Consider the following 21,130-nt stretch of genomic DNA (forward strand, 5'->3'; position numbering starts at 1 on the left):
CACAGCCTGAAAAATATTATCTATACAGAAGAATTACTGCTCCTAGTCTGTGTGGACTATTGCCTAGACCTTTGTCATGACTACTTGTTAGCAAGACAGGAAAATGAGATACATCAGTCTGTCAAAAGCACATTTTTCCATGATTACAGCAGACCATGTTTTACCCCACTAACGCTAACAGTTTAATAAGCAGAATGATCTGTTCAGGGGGATTTTAGTCCTAAAAGCTTTTAGGTTTTTAGTCCTACCTTCAGGACTTCCTTTCTGCAGTCTTGATTATTTGAAATCTATGCATAAAACCAGTTTAAGTACAGTCAATTTTACCTTGGGGCACAGCTATACATCTGTTGATTTCCAAGCTAACTTCCCTAGTTCTTTGAAGCTCCTAAGACAGTCTAGTGTTAGATTTTGGGACTTCACAAAGAAAAACTAACACATCTGTTTTTAGACGATCTGTTTGAAGTTCTGGGAAAGCAGACTTCTAATTTAGGTTTTTAGCATTGAAACATTAGAAGGATTATTCTTCTGTGGCCTCAAGTTGCATACTTACAGTCTGCATAGCCTGAAAGGGAGCTGCTGTTATTGTGACAGAACTGCTACTTGCTGGAGGAGCCTGAAAGCTTTGTGCAGGTGGGACTGGCAACACAGAAGTGCTTGAAGTAGGCAACGGTGACTGTGGCTCACTTGGAAGGGGAATCGCTGCCTGAGGGAAGAACAAATGTAATGAAAGGTCACTCGATAGTTATCAGGCAGTAACAGAAGCAGTTAATTTGTTCTAAAGCCTAGACTGACAGAAGTCAGCAGTTTCTACAGGATGACATTTGGACGTAGTAGAGCTGCAAAATAGCTTTTGCTTACAATTTCAAATCTTGCTGTGCATCCTCAGCAAAGAGTACTTCTATTGCAGTCTCTGCTGATTAAGTGAAATGTGTCCATGAGCTACTATACATACCATTCATTGTGGTAATTTCACAATAAAGAGGCATTAGATATTTTTTTGCATCACTAAAGAAACCCAGGGTGCCTTCTGTTCCATTTATTGAAGACAATTCTCTGCCTGATATCAAGTGACTTCTTTTCCAAAGGAACTCAAAGTTTAGGAGGTTTCATTTTTATTTTACCTCAACTTAATTATTTTTCAGATTAGAGACAGTAAGTTGTCCAGACAAAGGATTAACCTGCATTAAATTTTATCTGTGCAGATGACAAAATGTTGGTTTAGACTACCAGTATTTATAGGAATCAGAGGTCAAAAGGAACATAAGGCTCTAGATCCATTTCAGCAAGCAATAGAGCTACCTTACCTGTATCTGCAATAGCTCACCTGGGCAATTTCCATCTTTTTAGGTATCAGCGGCTCAGAAATACATGAGCTTGTCTGATACAGTGGCTGGGAAGTGTATTTCTCATTCTCTTGAGAACGTGATGCTGATACCTAGGAAAAGGTCATACATGCACCTGCTATTACAAAAAGTATTGCACAAAATAGTGTTCTGGTAAAGCTGTGAAATACCAATGGATAAGTTGAAACAAGTTGATAGAGTGGGATGAAATAACTACAAATTGTGCCAGGGGAGGTTTAGATTGGATATTACAAAAAGTTTCTTTACTGAAAAAAAGTGGTCAGACATTGGAACAGGCTACCCAGGGAGGTGGTGAACTCCCAGTTCCTGGAGGCATTCAAAACACAAAGAAACTATGTCCCAGAGTGCCATGTCTATTGGCCATGGTGGTGTTAAGTCAACAGCTGGACTTCATCTTAAGAGTTTCCTAACTGAAGCAATTTTACGATTAAGTGGATTTTGAGAGATCACTACAAACATTAAGCCCAAAGCACATGTACTAAATAGTCATCTTAACCAAGTTTCAAGTAACTACCTTTAGAGATTCAGAGTACCCTTCTAACACAACTAGTTATGCAAGTAACCCTGCAAAGTCAGAAAACTCAGAGACTGTTTCAGTTATTTACAATCAAGTCTGTGATACACACATTACGCTTCTAGCAATCTGTTGAGCCAAACAAAGCTTCAGAGCCTAACCTTGGCTTGCTTTTGCCAAGCCCACATGTTCCATTATTAGTTCACACTCGTAATGTTAAGATTAAAGAGCTGTTTGTACTTCAATACACAGCGTAGTGCTAAAAACTACCAGTCCTGTTATCTACATGGACACCATAGAGTATACTTCCTGGTTGTGCTGGGACGAAGCAAAGTTTATCTTCTCATGAACACAATGGATAAGAGAATTTATTGTAAGAAAAATAAAAATGAGACACCACACTAGAAGCCTAATGGACTAGTGAGATATTCTGGGCACAAGCACCTGTTTCATAAAATTGTTTGGAGTAACTTCAAAAAACTCTACCAAATCAGATCTTCTACAGCTATAGCACAGCACAAGTCTTATGGATGTATACTGAACATCAACATTTAATCCTTGCCAACACAAGAAAACTTATGACACTGTAGAAGCAAAAGGTGTTGAGTACCAGGTCAAAACTGGTGATTCAAGATGCCCCAAGACTAACATCCCTGTCAAGACATAGTACACCAAAGAACAGAACAAATGCTACATTGCACAGTGTACTGATGACATGCACATCAAAAACTGAAGTAATTTAGAAGCATGAACATTTCCCATTATAGCCTACATACATTCTATTAGAGAATCCAACAGGAAAGAGCCAGTTCTGTTTCTGAAAACTACAATACACTTAAGAGTTCTTTGAAGCAGTGATATAAATGAAACACTATTCTCAGCTCTAAACAGTATCTGCTAGTTGAAGATTTAACTGCACTTAAGTTACAGAAACAAAGTGAGGTTTTAACTGAAATCAGGAAGTCAGAATCCCAGTATTTCTTGTTATTTCCTCAGAGAGCACATCTCAGTCTTCAGCCTACACAACAGCCTGCTGTTTCATTACAATATTAATCAAAATTTATGCATCCTCCATGTTGTCATTAGAGGTGTATTCTACACTAAAAGCAAGTATTTCATGCTGCTCACATTCCCACAAGGATACACATTTGCTAGCCTGCACTTCTCATCTCACACATTGATTTCAGGTCATTTGCATTCATGCAGTATCAGGAAGACTTTTTCAACCATCCTTAACTATTCTAGAATGTATAATATTGCTGTTATTCACATTCTGTTCCTGTATGTTGCTCAAGTGTAGTTCAAGAGATGCCCCACCATAGCTTTGTTAGGGTTAGCCATTGCCCAGATCTTAAAGTACCACTGATGCCCAGGGTGTATTACCTTTGGTGTCTGCGGTGTCATTATGTCTTCAGTTTCAGAGCCAGAAAGAGTCTGATCAGCGGATGCTAGAGAAGTATTTGAACCATGTGGTGTCATGGATGAAGCAGCAGCCTTGCAAGAAGAGAAAACAGAAGTTTTTGCAAAAGTATCTGAAATGTTTGGTTTCACTGAAATTGACACTCAGTTAGCTTAAGTTTCTTAGAAATTCTTGTTAGTGGCAAAGAAACCTATTTTAAATGCCAAAGTGGCAAATTTCACAAGCGCAGCAAAGTTTAAGGTTCGCTTAACCATGGCTGCCCAAACTTGAGACACTGTTTGTTTGGTCTAAGTTAGTGCACATCTGCAGCTTTGAGATCCTGTCTTGGAAAGAAGCAGCATGTTCTCCTACACACCACTTCAGCTATGATGAATCTACAGGTTAAATATTCAAACTGTTTCAACATAACTTTTTTTTTTTTACTTCAAGAAATTTCAAGCATTTTGTTGCTACTTTTCAAGCAGAAGAGCAGCCAATTTTTCCACACTGAAATGATCTCAGACTTGCAAACTACTGTATGAAATTTGTTATAAATCTACTGATAAGAGAAACAGTTGCAGTACTAAGTCTACTCTAATGAATAACTACATTCCTTGGCTCCAGTTCTGCCTTTCCACGGCAGTCCTAATTTCAACTTACTTGAAGGGGTTGCTGAAGAAAATCACTCTGACTTGGCAGTTTCTGTTCTTTTGGAGCTGTGAAAAAAAAAAAAGAATGCCTTCAGCAATATTTACTTTTAATTCAAACACTATAGTTTCAGTGTGCAGTTTCTTATTGAAACCATTCCATATGAAGATAAATTATTTTAGTGCCACGATGGCATCAGGTCAATGACTAGATGACCTTAGAGGTCTTTTCCAACCACACAGCTATGACTCAATGATTGGTGTCTGCACTAAAAATACTTAGACCTAGCATCAGTAAACTACACCCAACTGAAAACTTCAGTTTCTTTTTGATAAAAGGTGATAGGTATTCAATGATTAAAACAATTACCACAAGAGATACTCATTTTCCAGACCAAAAAAAGCAATAAACTGGATAGATACATTTTACAGTTCAAGAGCTACCCAGTTTATTAACATGTCCCACTGTAGAGAGCTCCAGTTTTCTAAGTGTAGCTAGATAGCTGCTCTTTATCCTGAGCTTATTCACAGCTTATGTCTATATACCCACATATAGGCAAGTTTGTTACAGCATGGTAATTCTGCAGCTGGGTTCAGATGCATATGCTAGTTAGTGAAAATACAAACATTCCATTTCCAGGCAGACAGACCAATTTAAACCACCTCCAGCAAACAAGAAAGGTGGCTCAAGCTACCTTTATCTGAAATGGTATTCATCATTAGACAAGCTGTCTTTACCAGATCTAATGATCTACAGACCAAGCAAACTCTGTTAGCATTTGCAAAATCTTAGATACAGTTCACTCTTACAATATTACCTACCTACAGAACTACTTGCTGGAGTAACAGAAGGCGGCTGGGATGAACCAATGGCACTTGGTGAAGCTTTATCAAAATCCAGAACGGATTCCTTTAAAAAAAAAAAAAGATTATTGGTTGGGGGAAAAGAAGTTAAACTCTAGATACAGATGAAACATTCCTATTTGATAGGTTGTTATTAGCTAATTAAAACTACATTCATTCAGTGCAAACATACACGGCCAGCACTGTTTTCTCTGACCCAGTTAGGACTGGAGCTTTGTGCTACAACAGCACAGTAAACATACTTGCATGAAATTGTAAGTCCCCTGTATCTGAGTCATCAGATCCTGCAGTTTTTCCCTTCTCAATACTGGATCTTTTGGAAGAGTTGAAGTAGAGCAAAATTCTGCAGCTGGCTGATGTACAGATTTAGGCACCTAAAAAAGAAGAAATATTAAATCTAATACTGGAAGCAAACCAAGGATTTATTCAGTATACTTTCAGAACAACCTATAGGTGTCAGATACCACAGGACAAGGAATTCTGTGCCATTGCTGGCATTTCCTGAATCAAGCTGTTAATTTGTAAGCAATCCTATCAGCTTACTGTTGCCACAACTTAAGGCAAAGAATGAACTCACTTCATTCTGTGTCTTACATTCAGACATACAGAAGACATGAAATTGCCTGCATTTAGGGCAAAGCTAGACACATCTATCTAAAAAGCTCCACATATTTAAGGTCAGAGCAAATTTTAATAACAAAGCTGCACCACTCAAGGTTGAAAACACACTTCCTACCACACCAGAACCCACACCAATAAGTACAGATTTTTTTATTAGGATGGTGTTTCCAGACATGAAGAAACTATCTAAAAGATGGACATTGCAAACAAGTTAATAAGACCAAAGTGCTTCCACTAATGAGCCAGATACTCTTAGTGTACTATCTCCTACAGAAAGTATTACATTCAGCTTTTCAAAATCTGGCATGAAAAATACATCTGTGCTCCCACATATGAGTTTGTCTTTGTAGCTAAAATACAGACTTCTGCAAGGCCTCATTGCTCCTTGATTCAGATGGTCTCAACAGTTCATCCCAACTGATTGTCACTTGAAGAAGGAAATGCTTTTGTCAAAGAACAGCTAAGTCTGAGGTATTAGAAAAATCATGATGGCAAGACACTCTAAACAGCAAAAACCCTGTTTAGAGTGACATTAATATTAGACTTAGGCTAACATCTTTGGAAAGCACCTTGCAAAATTCCCAATAGCACACAGGGAAGCAGCTTACAGGCTTCCTTGAGCTTCAGGAAGCTTAATCCATGTATGTACAGCACAAACTCTGGAAGACTCCATTTCTGTAACCTGCATGGCTCACAAGATAACTGCTTGAGCTCTGAGAAATTTTGCTTTGTTCCGGATCTGAACTAGTGCATCCTTGTGCTACTCTTAATTAAAATTTGATGCACAAGCACTACCTTCAACTATTGCCTATGCAAATCTACATTGCTCTATGCTTTTCAGTAATGATCAGGAACTAAAGCTACTAAGGATCTAAGTGCAGGACAAGAGAGATAACATTAAATATCAGCAGGTTATAGATTAAGTTACTAGGAATCTGAATCTTCTTGTCCATTTTATTAGCACTCACTACCAAGCAGACAATCTTAAAACACTTGCTGTCACAGTAAATCCATTATGAGTCAAATATTTACTAAGATACAGGTACACTACCAAATTGTTTCTACATGTTTGCAAGTAGGTAATAGAAGCTTTTCACCTTTATTCACCTAATCAGGTGAAGTCTGTCAGTGACTAAAGTTAAGGTGGTCCACTAGCTATGTCAGTTAAATCTGTATATTAAGTAAGTGAAAACAGCCTCATGAGTATGGAAGCAGAAGAGACTGAAATGTTTCACTTGTGGTTGTAAAGAGGATACAACCTTCTGTATGATTTTACAATTTATTGGCATCCTCATCTCCTTCCCCAGATCATGCTAGTGGATTTTGCTGGTGACATTTACTTCAAGAAGAAGTGTACATTAGAGCTTTAAGCCAAGTTTGAAAGTTTCCATTCTGTAGAACTTAACTTTCTGTTTTCTGCATATATTAAAAACTTAAATATACCCACTTTTGGCTAGTGTTATCTCACTGATTTGCCATTTTGCTGGTACTTAGGTGTTCAGAGCTTGAGTATTTAAATGCAATACAAAGCATACACTGAAAGTATCAGGAAGTTAAAACTATTTCAGATTTCTTGCCTTTTAAAAAAAAAAAATATTTTGAAAAACAGCAGTTACCTACTTAAGATTACTTCAGCCAAGTCTCCTTTCTAAACTCCATTTGGTGCTGTTGCTGGAAGTCATTACAAGCTGGTCACAGAGTTCACTGACCTGTTAGTCCAGCTCAAACTTACACATGCAGAGCCCGTTTAACATTAGATCAAGCAACATTCAGGTTAAAGCTTTACACAGCACTGATGAGTTTAGGGTCTAATTGTTACAACAATGTTTCTGAAACCTAACTTCAGCACACACTTCTGATGCACATCCAGTAAACTAACTAAAAATGGAGTTGAAATACCTAGAATTTGTTTTAAGACCTGCTAAACCACTGCAAGTGAACACTACAGTGACAGTATACTAGGTATTCCTGTTAAAGCTTGATGTTTATTTTTGAGAGACTCCCGGTCTCCTTATACATAACACTACTAAGATATTTTTCAATTGCCTCATAACAGTAAAAAAAACACACAAACCACTATTCTGTGATACAGGATCTCAATTTCCCTTTAGATTTAACTTTGGAGTACTAAACGAGCTGGAATGGTGATATCTAAGCAGTAATCACAAGCTATCACCAGCCATGGCATGCAGACATGCAATTAACATTTGCTTTCTACCTAGAGCAATATTCACAGTATGAATTAAAAGGCACTGAATGACAGCACAAGCCAAACTTGCTTGCACATGGTCTAACCAAGTTTGCTGGTTCACAGTTTGCACAAATGTTTAATAGGCCTGCATATCAGCTCACTCTACTTAGGCTCAACTTCTTAGGTATGGCATCTTATAGTACATTAAGTTAAATAAGCATATTTTTAAGATCTCAAAACCTAGTAGTTTTTTTCAAAGATCTAAGCTCCAACCATTAGTGAATAAAGAAAGGTTAATTTCAGCTCCAGAAAGCAACAGCAATATAGACCTTTTATACACCATGACTAAATCCCCACACACAAGGTCATTTATGGATGCAACAGGGGAGGTTAAAGCTGGAATGTTAGGAAGAAGTTCTTCACAGAAAGAGTAATTGGCCATTGGAATGTGCTGCCCAGGGAGGTGGTGGAGTCCCCATCACTGGAGGTGTTTAAGAGGAGACTGGATGAGGCCCTTGGTGCCACGGTTTAGTTGATAAGATGGTGTTGGGTGATAGGTTGGATTTGATGATCTTGAAGGTCTTTTCCAACCTGGTTAATTCTATTCTGAAATGGACAGAGCTACAGCACTGCATTTCCTCCTCTTTCTTCATATAAGGAAAGAATTTTATTATCAAAAATTTTAATACGATTTTAATAGTTCTTTTTACATACCTTGCAAGTCAAAGATATCAACTTTTAGAAAAAATGGTTATGAAACTAGATTGATAGTACAGCACTTTCTACTCACACAGTATACTTTTGATGTTAGGATTTATCAATAGCTACTAAGCTAAGGTAAAGCCAGTGGGTATTTCACTATGATCTAAATTACAGTTTGAATACTTTAGAAATATGCTTTCTTTACTTCATTCAGCAATCCCTCTTAAGCAGCCTCACACTCCCAACATTTTACTGACATGCATGCCTGCACATTGCCTAGAGATGTCCATAATAGTTCACACATTTCTTCAACTGATTGGAGACCCTCCTTTTTCCTTACTGCATCAAAGATCTGTCCATCACATAAGCCATCCATCTGTCTATCCTACATAAAAAGGCCACATATCATCAGGAAGCATCTTGCATTTAAGTTTTAAGGTAATATGACACCAGAAATTCCAAGGCATCTTAAAGTGTTTGAGACTACTCCAATACTTAGGTTCAGTTACAATAAGACTATGCATAGTTGGGTGCACAACACCTACTTGTGCTCAGTTACTTAGTGAGGTAACCTGGTTTTGTACCTGTACCACCACCACCAGGGGACACCAGATTCTACTCAGCTTGAGTGCAGATGACTCAAGCTGAAACACCTTAAACCCATTTTGTGACCCAGTGCTGCATGTTACATACTCTTTTAACTTCATTTTCAACCTTCTGTTTGCGCTCCCGCATCTAGGCACAAGAAGATCCATTTTTCAGTTATGCCAAATCTATTGACAAGATTTCAGCTCAATTGTTGCTATAAGTGATATGGAATTAATTGATTTCTGCTTTCCTGCAGAAACAGGATAGCAGTGCTGCCAGCATTATGTACAAGAGAATTGCTCAATTCCCCATATTTTCTTGCTGCAGTCTAACTATAAACACTGCACTTAAGATGGCAGACAAAGTTCAGGTATCTGCTTTTCAGTTACCAGAATTGTTGCTACCTGAGCACACGCAGGTGAGTAAGAAGGCAACGTAACTAGACTAGCAGTCTGCTCAACTGTAAGCCCTGCAATAGCTTTCCTTTTTACATTTCTATAACCAACTGTGCTATTGTTAGACTTTTCAGGCAGCAGTATGGTTCACGCATTCATCTGGAAATACATATTTAAGCCCCTGTACAGTTGGTATTGCTTGATCTAGATATTAGATACCTCTTGAATCAGCAGCTATTTTAATCAAAAGCCTAAAAAATTACTGAAGTGTTATTTGCATGCAGCCACTTGACAAAGTATTTGATCCCTGGATGAGTCATACCTGCTTTGTACTGATAACAGTGGACAGCACCAATAGATAGGGATGAACTAAGTTAATTCTTCTGTCTTACATGTAAAGCAGATATTCAAGCCTCAAAAATGGCAAATACACTGATGTAAAAAGCAAATCAGACTGTCTTGCTGTTCAGGCTTCAGCTGCCAGAATTATTTCCCCCATGAAAGAATGGGATAGGAGTCTAAATACAGGCCCAATAAATGCACCTTATAAAGCCTCTGCTAATAGGGAGGCTTTAGTCCAGTATACTAGTACCAAAAGCTTATGACAGGTAATTGCCAACTCACTTCTTTGGGTTCCATATCAAACTTCTTTGGGCCCATCTGTTCCTTTGGCCCAACACTTGCAGCTCCCCAGGACTTTGGAGTGTTCTGTAACTGCTGTGATGACACTTGCTGCTGCCTGTCAGCTTTTTCCCAAGCCTCTCGAGTCTCCTGCTTCTTTTGTTCTGGTTCCTCCCTAACATGTGCAGCCCAAGGCTTCACAGGCTCCTGCTTCTTTTGCTCTGGTTCTTCCCTAACAGGCATTTCCCATGATTTCATAGGCTCTGGCTTCCTTTGTTCTGGTTGCTCCCTAGCTTGGGTTACCCAAGGTTTTGGAGATTCCTGCTTTGGTTCTGGTTCTTCCTTAACTTGGGTTACCCAAGGTTTTGGGGGCTCCTGCTTTTTCTGGTCCTGCTCTTCCCTAGCCTTTGCTACCCATGGCTTAGATGGTTCCTGTTTCTTCTGGTCCTGCTCTTCCCTAACCTTTGCTACCCAAGGTCTGGGGGACTCCCGCTCCTCTCGGGCACGTGCTACCCAAGCCTTTGGACCTTCTTGCTTCTGTTCTTCTTCCTGAACACGAGTCTCACAGGACTTGGTAGACTCACGTTTCTGTTCTTCCTCTTTAACACGAGCTTCCCAAGGCTTTGGAGAATCTGGTCTTTTTGGTTCTTGCTGTCTAATACGAGCTTCCCAAGGCTTTAAGGTCTCTAGTTTCTGCTTCTGCTCTTCAATATCAACAAGCATTTCCCAGGACTTTGGAGATTCTTGCTTCCTAGCACACTCAGCTTCCCAAGATTTGGACTCTTCTGGCTTCTTCTTGATAGAGTATTCTGCTTCAGGCAAATAACGCCTGTTGAGAAACTATATAGACCAGAGAAACTTAATGGCTCCCAAGAAAACATTTTGCAACTACAGTTCAGGACAATTAAGTTAGGTAACCTAGCTACTGAAAACTTCAACTAAAAGCAGAGCCTAGACAGTTTAAGCACTAGCCACAGAGACTACAAGGACAGCCATGGCTTCATCCCTCAACACTGCAGAGTCTCTGTATGCCACAGAAGCATAAAAACAGTCCTGAACAGCACAGGTGAAACATACTTGAGCTGAGAATCTACCACCCTTATCCTCAATGCTAACTGGTGTTCCTGAACAGTGACAATATCAAATTGAACTGTGATTTTTATAATGGTAGCTCTCCTCCTAAGCATCTAAAACGCTGTGGTACTGTATTAGTAGACAATTGCCTAAGACAACTAGCACCACTTCCCTTAAATTCTTTGACCAGTAACCAAGTACAACTCTCATTCTTAATGGAGCTTAAATACAAAAAGCCAGATTTAGTACCAATGGACTTCTGCAACTCCAGGCTGTTTTACTATCACAGTAAGTCTGAGAGTTCAGTGAAGATGTCCTGAAGTTTTCCTGAGTCACCACTTTGTCATGAACAGGAATTAAATATGCAGTGAAGAATGAACAAGGCTCACTGGTTGAGACACTTTTCCTGACAAGTCACCCAAAAAGCTTTAGTCAAGTAATTACCAGTAGATTACAAAAACTTTCTAGAGCACACCTTCCAGTGGGATACCTGGGAAACAAGGATTCAGCATTTTAAGAACCACTATTTCCACTTACAAAAGAAAACCCCCCCCTCTGTTTTGAACCAAGTCAGATAGTTTAAGATATTTCCAGCTGAAACTTAACTCAGGAGCCTGAAGGGCTGTTAAAACAGGTCTACACACTTGTGCACACAAACCTGTCTTAGCATCCCCATTTTTCTGACAAATCATAGCAAAACCTACATCATTCTCAACCTCACCAATACCAAGTCTGTAGCAATAAGCTTCTCTTTTTAGAGGCAACTTTAGTAGATGGGTATTCTCTACCCCAAAGCACGCAAAGGATCGGTGTGTATCCAACTCTACAAGCTTTTGTTTATTTAGGGAAGTGCCAGGGCATTAAAGTACTATACTACTACATGTAATCCTACTCAACTTTTCTCAGAATACCCCAGGGAAGCCATAAAACTGGGGCTAGAAATGGAAGTGCAACCAAGCCTTTTAATAATTCTTACATAAAGCAACACCTAAGTTGCTGCTCAGACTCCCTTTTCAAATTTAAAATAGGGCTGCAGCAGTGCAGTTGTGTTTCTGATAAATCACAATACCAAGGGAAAGCAATTAGCAGGTGAGTATCTTACCTCCTGTGGCTGTATTTCAGACTTCATAAGGTCCATAATGGATTCTAGAGAAAGGATGTTAATTTGTTTCAACTGATCAAATGCACAGACAGACCAAACAGTAGCAAGTCTTTAATTCTATTTAAATGGAAGTACCTCTTGCTAGACCTGGTATTCTGAAAGCTCAGCTTGTTGTTCAACATGCTATTTTTAGACAAGTTTGTTTTCCGATTTGGTTTCACATTTGCAGAAGATTAGAGCTAAACACAAAACATTTTGTGGCATCTGTAAGTTGGTTATTGTAATATCTAACATTTCCTATACCAGACAATCCTCACATCTTGATCAAAAAGCAAAAACATCCTATCACTCTGAATTGGATTTATTTCTATAATAGTAGCCAGAACAGAGCTGCAAGACTCACAGGTTCCTTTTTAGTTACTGCATCACAAGTAAGCTACAGCACAGGATTACATTTAGCATCAAGCAAAGTCAATGCTCAGTTCAAGTTTAGCCCAACATTATGATATATAAATTGAACCCTGCAATATTCCACCTGGTTCTTTGACAGACTCTCCTTTTGACATGTGTCTGGTTCTCTCAGATTTTCTATTTGCTGCTTCTTCCAATTCTTTTGCTGGCACAGTGGTACGAGGAGTTGGAATACTTTCAAAGTAGCCAGAGTCTAGAAGTTTGGATAACAGGTCCTTCATGTGTTTATCTGAAGAGTAAAAATCCATGAAATTAAGATGAAAATTTGAAATTAAGGGACAGTCAGTTTACAGGTAAAGACTCCTTACTTCTACTGTTTAGATAAATTTCTCCAAATTCACACATCTGACTGGGTCATAGCAATAAAATATTTTAGTCAAGTATTTGTTACAGTGCTTTATATGCTGCAGCCAAAAATATTTTTGCAATTGCACAGCTAGGTCTGCCACTTGTTTTTAAATGTGCACAAGGTAAGCATTGAGCCACCAGGTCTCCCACATGCATAGAGTAAAGCACGTTGTGCAGACCGCAGTATAAATGACTACACAAAGTCACTATGCAACTGCCTTACGAGGTTCTCTTACCAGTAATAGGATTGTGTCAGAAGGAAAATTTGAGAATTGCAAGAACAAGCAGAGTGAGAAAGCAAGAGAATGCTTCAGACTGAACTGTATCCCCCACAGTTTTGGAAAAGTCAAAACTGACATGATTGATGCAACACTCAGCTGCGTGACTAAGCAGCACCACCCCGTCTCCTCTTTTACACAAAAAAGAGCAGCTTAGAGACTTAAGACCTTAGAAGTAGCAGTGATACTAGAAATTGTTTTGGAGTAGCTAGAGAGACAGCAGTCTTGAGAACAGGAAAAAATGTCAGTGAAAGATGATTCCTATCAGGTGACAACTGCATCAACAAGAACAGTAGCTAGAAATTAATGTGGATATAAAAAATTTGCCTTAATGCCACAAATGCTAATAAGATGTCCTAACAGCTTTATCTCAACATTAGCTTGCATACAAAAGGATCCAAAAATTGACACTAAGGGGACAGAGATGACAAAAGAGCCATAGAAGTTGTTTAGATGATAGTAAAAAAGCCAGAAAAGTTTGGAGCCCAAGATAACTAGGCAACTATCAATTCAGGTCAATATAGGCAAGGCTAGCGTTACCTGCCTGAAGCAATGCAAAGTCAGCTTGCACTTTGTCCAGCATTATATGAGAAGAGTTAACACTTAGTTCTCAGTTTACCTTTCTGTATGTTGAAACTAGGTAAGGTACTAGTGCTCTGGTCTAACAGTTTCATACACATTGTCAATGCCAAATGCACACAGCCATCACAAGGTTGGAGTAAATGGGACAAGCAAGGTCCGTTTGCAATAGGAAAGACACTGCAACTCAAGTAAGGACAGTTACCTCACAAGCAAGTTCCAAACAGAAAAAAGTGTTTGTTAGTTTCAAAACCCCTGCTTGTAAATTAAGACACAGATACAAGAATATACAGTCCCAGATTTTAGTATGCTTGAAAAGATAGGGCACTTGCAACAGGTCAAAGTGTACAATGTACATGATTAGAGGTCACAGCAAGCTCCATCAATGATAATCCTTCCTTAGTGTGGTATCCTGCAGTGTCATCAGACAGGTATGAGCCTGGAATTCCTGCAAGAGGAATCTCCAAAGCTGTGGGACCTTCAGCCTAGGGCCAATGAGACTGTAACACATCAGCATACTCAGCTAAGCATTTCATGACTGGGAGCAGTGTTCCAACCTCATCCAATTTGCAAACAACTATTGAAAAAGTTTACCTCTGCTGATTCTGCAGGGTATTAATGTGAGTCACCATCATTGGAGGTGTTCAGGAGGAGACTTGATGGGGTGCTTGGTGCCATGGTTTAGTTGTTTAGGTGGGTTGGACACGATCTTGAAGGTCTCTTCCAACCTGGTTTATTATTCTATTATTCTATTCTATTAGTTACTTTTAAAAAAGGTGCCAGTAGAAGAGCAAGTATTTAGCTGGAAAAAGAAAACATGCTAGATTCCTACTGAGCTGCACTTAAACAGAACTTAGAACAAACAGCAGTTCATCCTTGGGCAACTGAGTTACACACAGCACTTAAAGTGCTTTATTTAGTAGCTTCTCTTGTACATTCGCTTTTAAGATGTTTAAACAGCATATAAAATTTAGATCTAAGTTATTTCCTTAGACACTCACACGTTGTTCCAACCACAGGTTTCTCACTTCCTTCTAGAAGGTCCCAGAAGTAGAGAGATGACTGTTCCATCTGGTCTTCAAAACTAAAACAAATGACAGTTTCACCAGGTAGAATCATAGCCAAGATCAAGTGTTGCAGTATCACAATACCACTCCTCAAGGCACTGATTAGTGTTTAGCCTTCCAAGTGACAGCTGTACACAGAGTGAATCCTAAGCCTGTTCACTGCTACTGAAATGACTCATCTGTATCCATACATTAAATAATCTAGCAAATGTAACTTTTTGTTGACAGTTAAGACAGATTAGCAAGCCTAGCACTCTCCCACAAGTTGATACTTCAAGATGGACTTTGTGCCAAACCAACATTCCCAGACAGGGAAACAATTGCTGTTTAATCAGCTAATAGCTTTGTCTATTGGATGCATGTATGCAGGGGCAACCATCAATACTCCTGCCACTCTGCTTGTTATTGAGAAACTTTTGACATAGATTCACATTCTACTCCACATCCTCTAGACAGATTTTGAAGTCATCACAATGTAGTATCCCAAAGGAAAGCATTATGCTTTTGCAGAAGTGTAATGAGAATAAGCTACTTATTTCTCTAGGCTGACTCCTGTTGTGTAGCTTTTAATAAGCAGATACTATTTAGAAGCTAATTTAAGAGCAAAGATTAGGCAGGTTAGCATATGACACGTGATAAGAAGTTTTAGGAATTTAAGTCATGTTCCTTACAGTCCTCTGGAATAAAGAAATATCGGGATCATTAGATGAATGGACAATAGAACAGTTCTATTCACTGCACTTTTTCCACTTTATGAAGATTGAGACCTTAGGAAGAAGCATACCACCACTGTCCCTGCTTACAACATTATTGGACTATATTGCCCCAAGCCCCACATGGACACACAGAATAGCAGGGCTTGTATGTAGTTCACACAACTGAGGCTTTAGTTATTGTAGCTCTCCTCAGTGAGGTAAGTCTGCCACATTCCTAGTCTCAGACTGAGAAGTGTACTGCACAGAATTTCAATTAGTATCCCAAAACATAGTATTTCAAGACATAACAGTATCAAACACTAGACATCTACCATAATCAAAGGAGCATACCAATTAGACAAAATTCCTGAGCTTACCTCAAGTTCTCATTTCTCTCTGGACATGTCAGTTTTGCAAATTTTATGAGGTAGTCTAGTTCTTTAGAAGGCAAGTATATTGCACCATTCATACCACCTTTGAAATCTTTCTGAACATGCTCTTGAGTGAAGCTCTGCAGCACATACTGAACTTGAAGTATTGTACACAGTTTTTTCTTCTCTGCTTCAAGCTTCAGTAGACTCTCTCTTCGTTGAGCCTTTCTCTGTGCTTTCAGCAGCTAAATACATGAATTCAACAGTTAAACAAGAGTTCACTTAAAAGGATTCTAAGGTAAAACATGACATTCTAGTATTAATCATCCCACATTCAAACTACTGATTTTGGTACGATAACAGAAGTTCTTAACTCTCTTCAGGTATCCAAGACCTTTCAAGCATCTCCTCTGGAAATCTACTGATTTACCTACTCATTTTCTACACATCCAGCTTTCAGTCAAACTGGATACTGATAGCTTCATTTGTGATATGCCTGTATGTGTAGATCCTGATTTTCCCTGCTAGTTGCTTTCTTACAGCATTCACAACTGAATATAAGGAAAGGATAGAACTAATACCAGTGTGCAAATCCAAGCCTAGCTGTCCTTTAACATTTATCACATGAAGTTAGCGATGCAGAAGTTGCCTCAAATTTCTCCTAGTGAAACAACTGTCTCTTCACTTGTGAATAGTCCAGTTTAAATGATACAGCAGAATGCTGCTGTTCTGTTGGCATAAGACTAAAGGACTCATTGAACAAGTCACAGAACATACACAACCATCACACATTTGAGGAGGTTTTTCATCATGTACTAATAGATTTAAGCAGAAGCTAGCTAAGTAAATGTAGATTTTAAAATGCCTCAGTATGAAGTTTCTTGGCAAAACCTATGAAAACTTAGGTTTCTAGAAGGCACTGTAAAGGATTTAAGGTTGTTGTCATGGCTCTTTCTGTTCCAGCAATGGGCATTGACTATGGAATCCATACCAGAAGAGGCAAGATAAAAACTAAGCAGGTTAGCCTTTAACTATAGCATAAATTAAAGCATAAATATGAACTTGAAGAAATGAATGCTAGATTACCAAAGTCATGCACAGAGAGGTACATCAGCTCACATTTCTGATTTTCTGAACAGCTACACAGAGGAAATGAAGAGGAAGCAATCCAAATTTCGATATTCAGTTCCTATATGCAACCTGCAATAACTGATGCAGCAAAGCAGCAACACTGCTGAAAATGCTCTTAAATCTCTTAAATGCTCACAGTGTTTTGAGAGATTTACTGTACTACCTGGAATTGATACATATGAGAGAAAAGCTTCTCTACCAAAATTGTTTGGGTTTCAGTCAACACCAAGGCAAGCCATCTTACTAGTCTTTAACCTTTCTGTAAGAGGCACAAATAATGCCAGAGCAGTGACTAATCATATTTAACATCCCCAGTACTACCATGGATCAGATGTTTTCATAAGGATACTATTTGTTTGAGCCAAGAGATCAGTTTCTCCAATGAAAATACTTGCTTACACAAAAATAATGTTTGTAGTCCTTTAAGCACTGAATAAAGGCCTAAATAAAGCACTAAATCTGTGACTTGTCGTAACGGGGGACAACTACAGCACAGTAAGTGGAGAACTCCACAGGCTTCAGTCAAATTTTGGGAGCTTCACTTCTCACTGAAGCCAAAGTGATTTAACCCCAGCACTCTCCCTCACTGGAAGCATCAAAACAGTGTGAACAGAATCTTAGCATGTCATTCAGAACAAAGGCTATACTGAATCAAGACCAGATTGCTTAGAGCTTTGTGCAGTCAGGTCTTGAACAGATCCAGGGATAGATTTTACTACTTGTCTAGCCTGCTCTAGTGTTCAATTATCCTCATATTGACCATTTCCCTCCTAGCTAGCTGGAGCTGACTATTTCAATTTACTATCATTTCTTCTACCACATCTGGGCAAAAAGCCCGACTCCATCCTTTAAGCACTATCTTTGGCATTTGAAGGCTAATATTTCATCTCCTGCCAAGCCTTCACTTCACCAGGCCAAATAAGCCCAGGTCTTCCAGGCTCTCCTCACAGGTTGCATTTTCTAGGCCCCATGCATTCAGAGGTTCACTACTGGACTCACTAAAGTTAATGTACAGCCTTTGTGTAGGGAGTGACCAGAAACAGACATCTGGATAGTAAGCAGCAAATAATCAGCTCTTAGTCTTCCCGTCCTCAGTCTAAGTCTACCCTTCACTGCTCCCGGAGTACACTCAATTTACTTTGCCTGATACTCACAAGGACCTGCATGCCCTTTCCAGTAGAGCAGCTTCCCTACTACATTGCAGCTGTGCAGGTGATGAGTCCACCTCAGGCACAGGCCACCAGAAAGATGGTTAACCATTTCCAACAAGTAAACTGGAGGAATCTCAAGCACAGCTGAGTTCCAAGGACTCAGTTTACTTAAGCATGAGTGCTTATAGGGGTAAACAGTGAATAACAATTTGGAGGTCAGTGGTACACAATTGTCAACGCTTTCTCTGCTCTACTCAACTCCAGTTTAAAGCAAATTATCTCCTAAGTTCTAAGATAGAAACTTCCTAGTATTCTGCATATTGGCATGTAAGTGCAGTCATTAGAAAGGTCAGAAGGTAACCACAGAGTATTTTATACTTACATCTTGGCTAAGTCCTGAAAAAGTCTTCTGAAGCTCCTTGGCAAATTCCAAGTTGTGTACTACCTCTTCGTACTTCTCTACTGCTTCCTACAAAGATATAAAGTATTTTTCATGCTTAAGACTAATGGTGGCACCTCAATCCCCTTGTACTTGAATTCTCACTCAGAACTAGTTGTTTAGTGCATACTTCCCTGCAACTAACATTTTAAAAGTACTGTCTCTAACTGGTACTTTCCATTTAGTCATAAGTCTCATTCACCCATGACTGTGTGAGACACAGTACAAAGCCAGTTCACACCACTACACAGACATCCTGCAAGTCTGTATTAGACTTTCTAAGCAAGAATTTCCACAATACTTGGTATACTGATGGTTAAAAAAGGAAAGCCTAAATGCCAGTTAAATAACTTTTTTCTTGTGTTGCCATAGGTCTCAGCAGAGATAAACAGCTATGTAAAATAGACACTGATATGAAAGCCTGGAACAAATACAGGAGACAGAAGTTCAGCATAGATCTTTTACCTTCATGCTTAGTTTAAAGGCTTTACAAATAATTTGTACAAACTTCAGAAAGAACATTATAGAAGATAAAGCATACTTTCACAAAAAGTCTTTGAAACCTAGTTTCCACCACAAAGCAGTGTTCCTATATACACTAATGGCTTTAACCAATATCATACTAGCCCATCTCCAAAAAGACTAAGTAGATTAATTGCATTTTAATATACCCTATTTTTAATGAGTTATTCCTCACTAAGGAGCCAGTTAATTTTCATAGCTCCTTGACAGCCCTGAAGAGGTAGAAAAATGCTGTAACTGAGACATGCTACCCTTGTCCTTGTACAACAAGGCATTTGTGGGAAGTAAAAAGTTAAGTTTAACTTTGTTCACATGTGCTTTATACTTAGTTTGGTTTATGCTCAGGACATTATACTCTAAAGTTTTTAGAATGAGCCTGGCAGTCTGATGTAAAGCTCTTCCAAAGTAGTGTTAGAGTTGATAAGCACTTCATTAGTCTGGTGACAAAAGTTTAATCTACCATCCAAATAAGATCTAGGATATGTGCAAATTTCACATATTCCTAGATAACTCGAAAGCAAGTTACCTATTTGTTTGTTCAGTTACTTGTATTAACTTAATTTCAGTGCACTAGGCCAACACAACTAGTGCACAACACAAAACTGTGTAACTTACTTTAAAGCACCTATCTGGTAGGTAGCTGCACTAACAATTTATCAAGCAGCTTTTAAGGATTAATTAGAAGTTATTCTCTCAAGTGCTAAGCAAACTTGCTAAGACCCTAATGCCCACACATTTGAGGAAGACTCAATTTATCACTAATGACTTACTAGACAGATCACAGGAATTGTGCCTTTAACACTCCAAATCCCAGAGTAAAACTCCCTAACTGAAAACATCAAGGACAGTTAACCACTGCTCTGATGACAAGCTGTAACTCAGACTGCAGGAAAGCAATAATTACTAATTAGCAACAAGCTGGAGGGACAGTACTGAGGACAGCATTCAGCTTGCAGAACAGTACAAGATTGCCAGCGAGATATTTTAGGTTGCTGGAAGCTCCTAATTTTTAAACATGTTTCCTACAGTACAGCTCACACAGCAGCTCTGGCAGCCATGCACCATAATTACAGTTCAATCCAAATTCCTTGCAAGACAAGTTCATCAGCAGATGTGCACTTCTTCCTCTCTGAGAAAGAGTGGAAAAATATAGATGACATGACATCAGAGTAACAGTGCATTATAAGCAGTTATGTTTCCTTAGGCAAGTGTCTAAACCATCAAGCTTTGCTCTAGCTCCTGCCACCAGGTCCCAGTACTTGTGTATACATGGGCAACTTGCATCTGAAAGGTACAAATGCATCTTTTTGTACCTTAACCACCAAAACTGGGGGCTTGACTAGATTAGTTAAAATACTGAATCAGTGCTTGCTTCTACACTAGTCAATACCACTGCAAGACATTTTAGATGCCTGACATATCCCAGAAACTAAGATAAAAATACTAATACCTGAAGTTAAGCTCAGCTGGGAATACTGAAAGCCAGTAACCAAGTGAATTGCCATTTTCCAAAGTCAGTGCTGCTGGATGCATTTGCAAGAAAACCATCTACAAAATCCTTCATCTCTAACTCCCCACCACATCTTAGTTTTACTTACACCTAACAACTTTTCACACCCTGTAGTGCTGTCATCCTCTAAACACTCAGATTTAATTTGCTTCTGCACTTGAGACAGTAAAAGAGATTTTGTCGTTCTGAATGATCATTCACTCTAATAAGTCTACTCTGCTTTTAAGTAGCAAGTTATTTACCCTTCCATTTATGTCAAATTGTCACTAACAAATTATTCAGAATAAGGACAGTGTTTGTGTTCCCATACTGCTGCACTGTTAACAGTCAATGAAGTATTTTCCCAAGTGATTCATTAGCACAATCAGCACTACCACTGAAGCATCAGTGCCCTTGCCAGCAAGATAATTCTTTACCATGTATGAAGTACACTTGTAAAGTATGAAGGGCAGTAAACTCTCCGGGTTGTGACACTGCTACTAAGAT

General features: G+C 38.9%; 1 protein-coding gene across 6 annotated transcripts in view; it reads right to left on the reverse strand.

The window, feature by feature from the left end:
• Positions 1-21,130, reverse strand: part of CAPRIN2 (caprin family member 2) — a 34,612-nt gene that overhangs the window by 7,157 nt on the left and 6,325 nt on the right. For 3 of the 6 annotated variants that reach the window (XM_068142120.1, XM_068142118.1, XM_068142117.1), the window contains 13 exons: positions 18,556-18,642; positions 15,898-16,136; positions 14,760-14,842; positions 12,618-12,782; positions 12,083-12,126; positions 9,910-10,746; positions 8,996-9,037; positions 5,031-5,162; positions 4,747-4,834; positions 3,938-3,993; positions 3,262-3,372; positions 1,325-1,435; positions 551-703 (listed from right to left, as the gene is read on the reverse strand). In XM_068142120.1, the coding sequence (XP_067998221.1) occupies positions 551-703; positions 1,325-1,435; positions 3,262-3,372; positions 3,938-3,993; positions 4,747-4,834; positions 5,031-5,162; positions 8,996-9,037; positions 9,910-10,746; positions 12,083-12,126; positions 12,618-12,782; positions 14,760-14,842; positions 15,898-16,136; positions 18,556-18,642 (2,148 nt within the window). The remainder of the gene's footprint in view (positions 1-550; positions 704-1,324; positions 1,436-3,261; positions 3,373-3,937; positions 3,994-4,746; positions 4,835-5,030; positions 5,163-8,995; positions 9,038-9,909; positions 10,747-12,082; positions 12,127-12,617; positions 12,783-14,759; positions 14,843-15,897; positions 16,137-18,555; positions 18,643-21,130) is intronic. The other 3 variants (XM_068142122.1, XM_068142119.1, XM_068142121.1) reach the window with 2 other exon arrangements.

Source organism: Melanerpes formicivorus, unplaced genomic scaffold (assembly GCF_026170545.1).
Source record: "Melanerpes formicivorus ecotype bairdi unplaced genomic scaffold, bMelFor1.0.p_v2 SCAF_8, whole genome shotgun sequence".
Taxonomy (NCBI): Eukaryota; Metazoa; Chordata; class Aves; order Piciformes; family Picidae; genus Melanerpes; species Melanerpes formicivorus.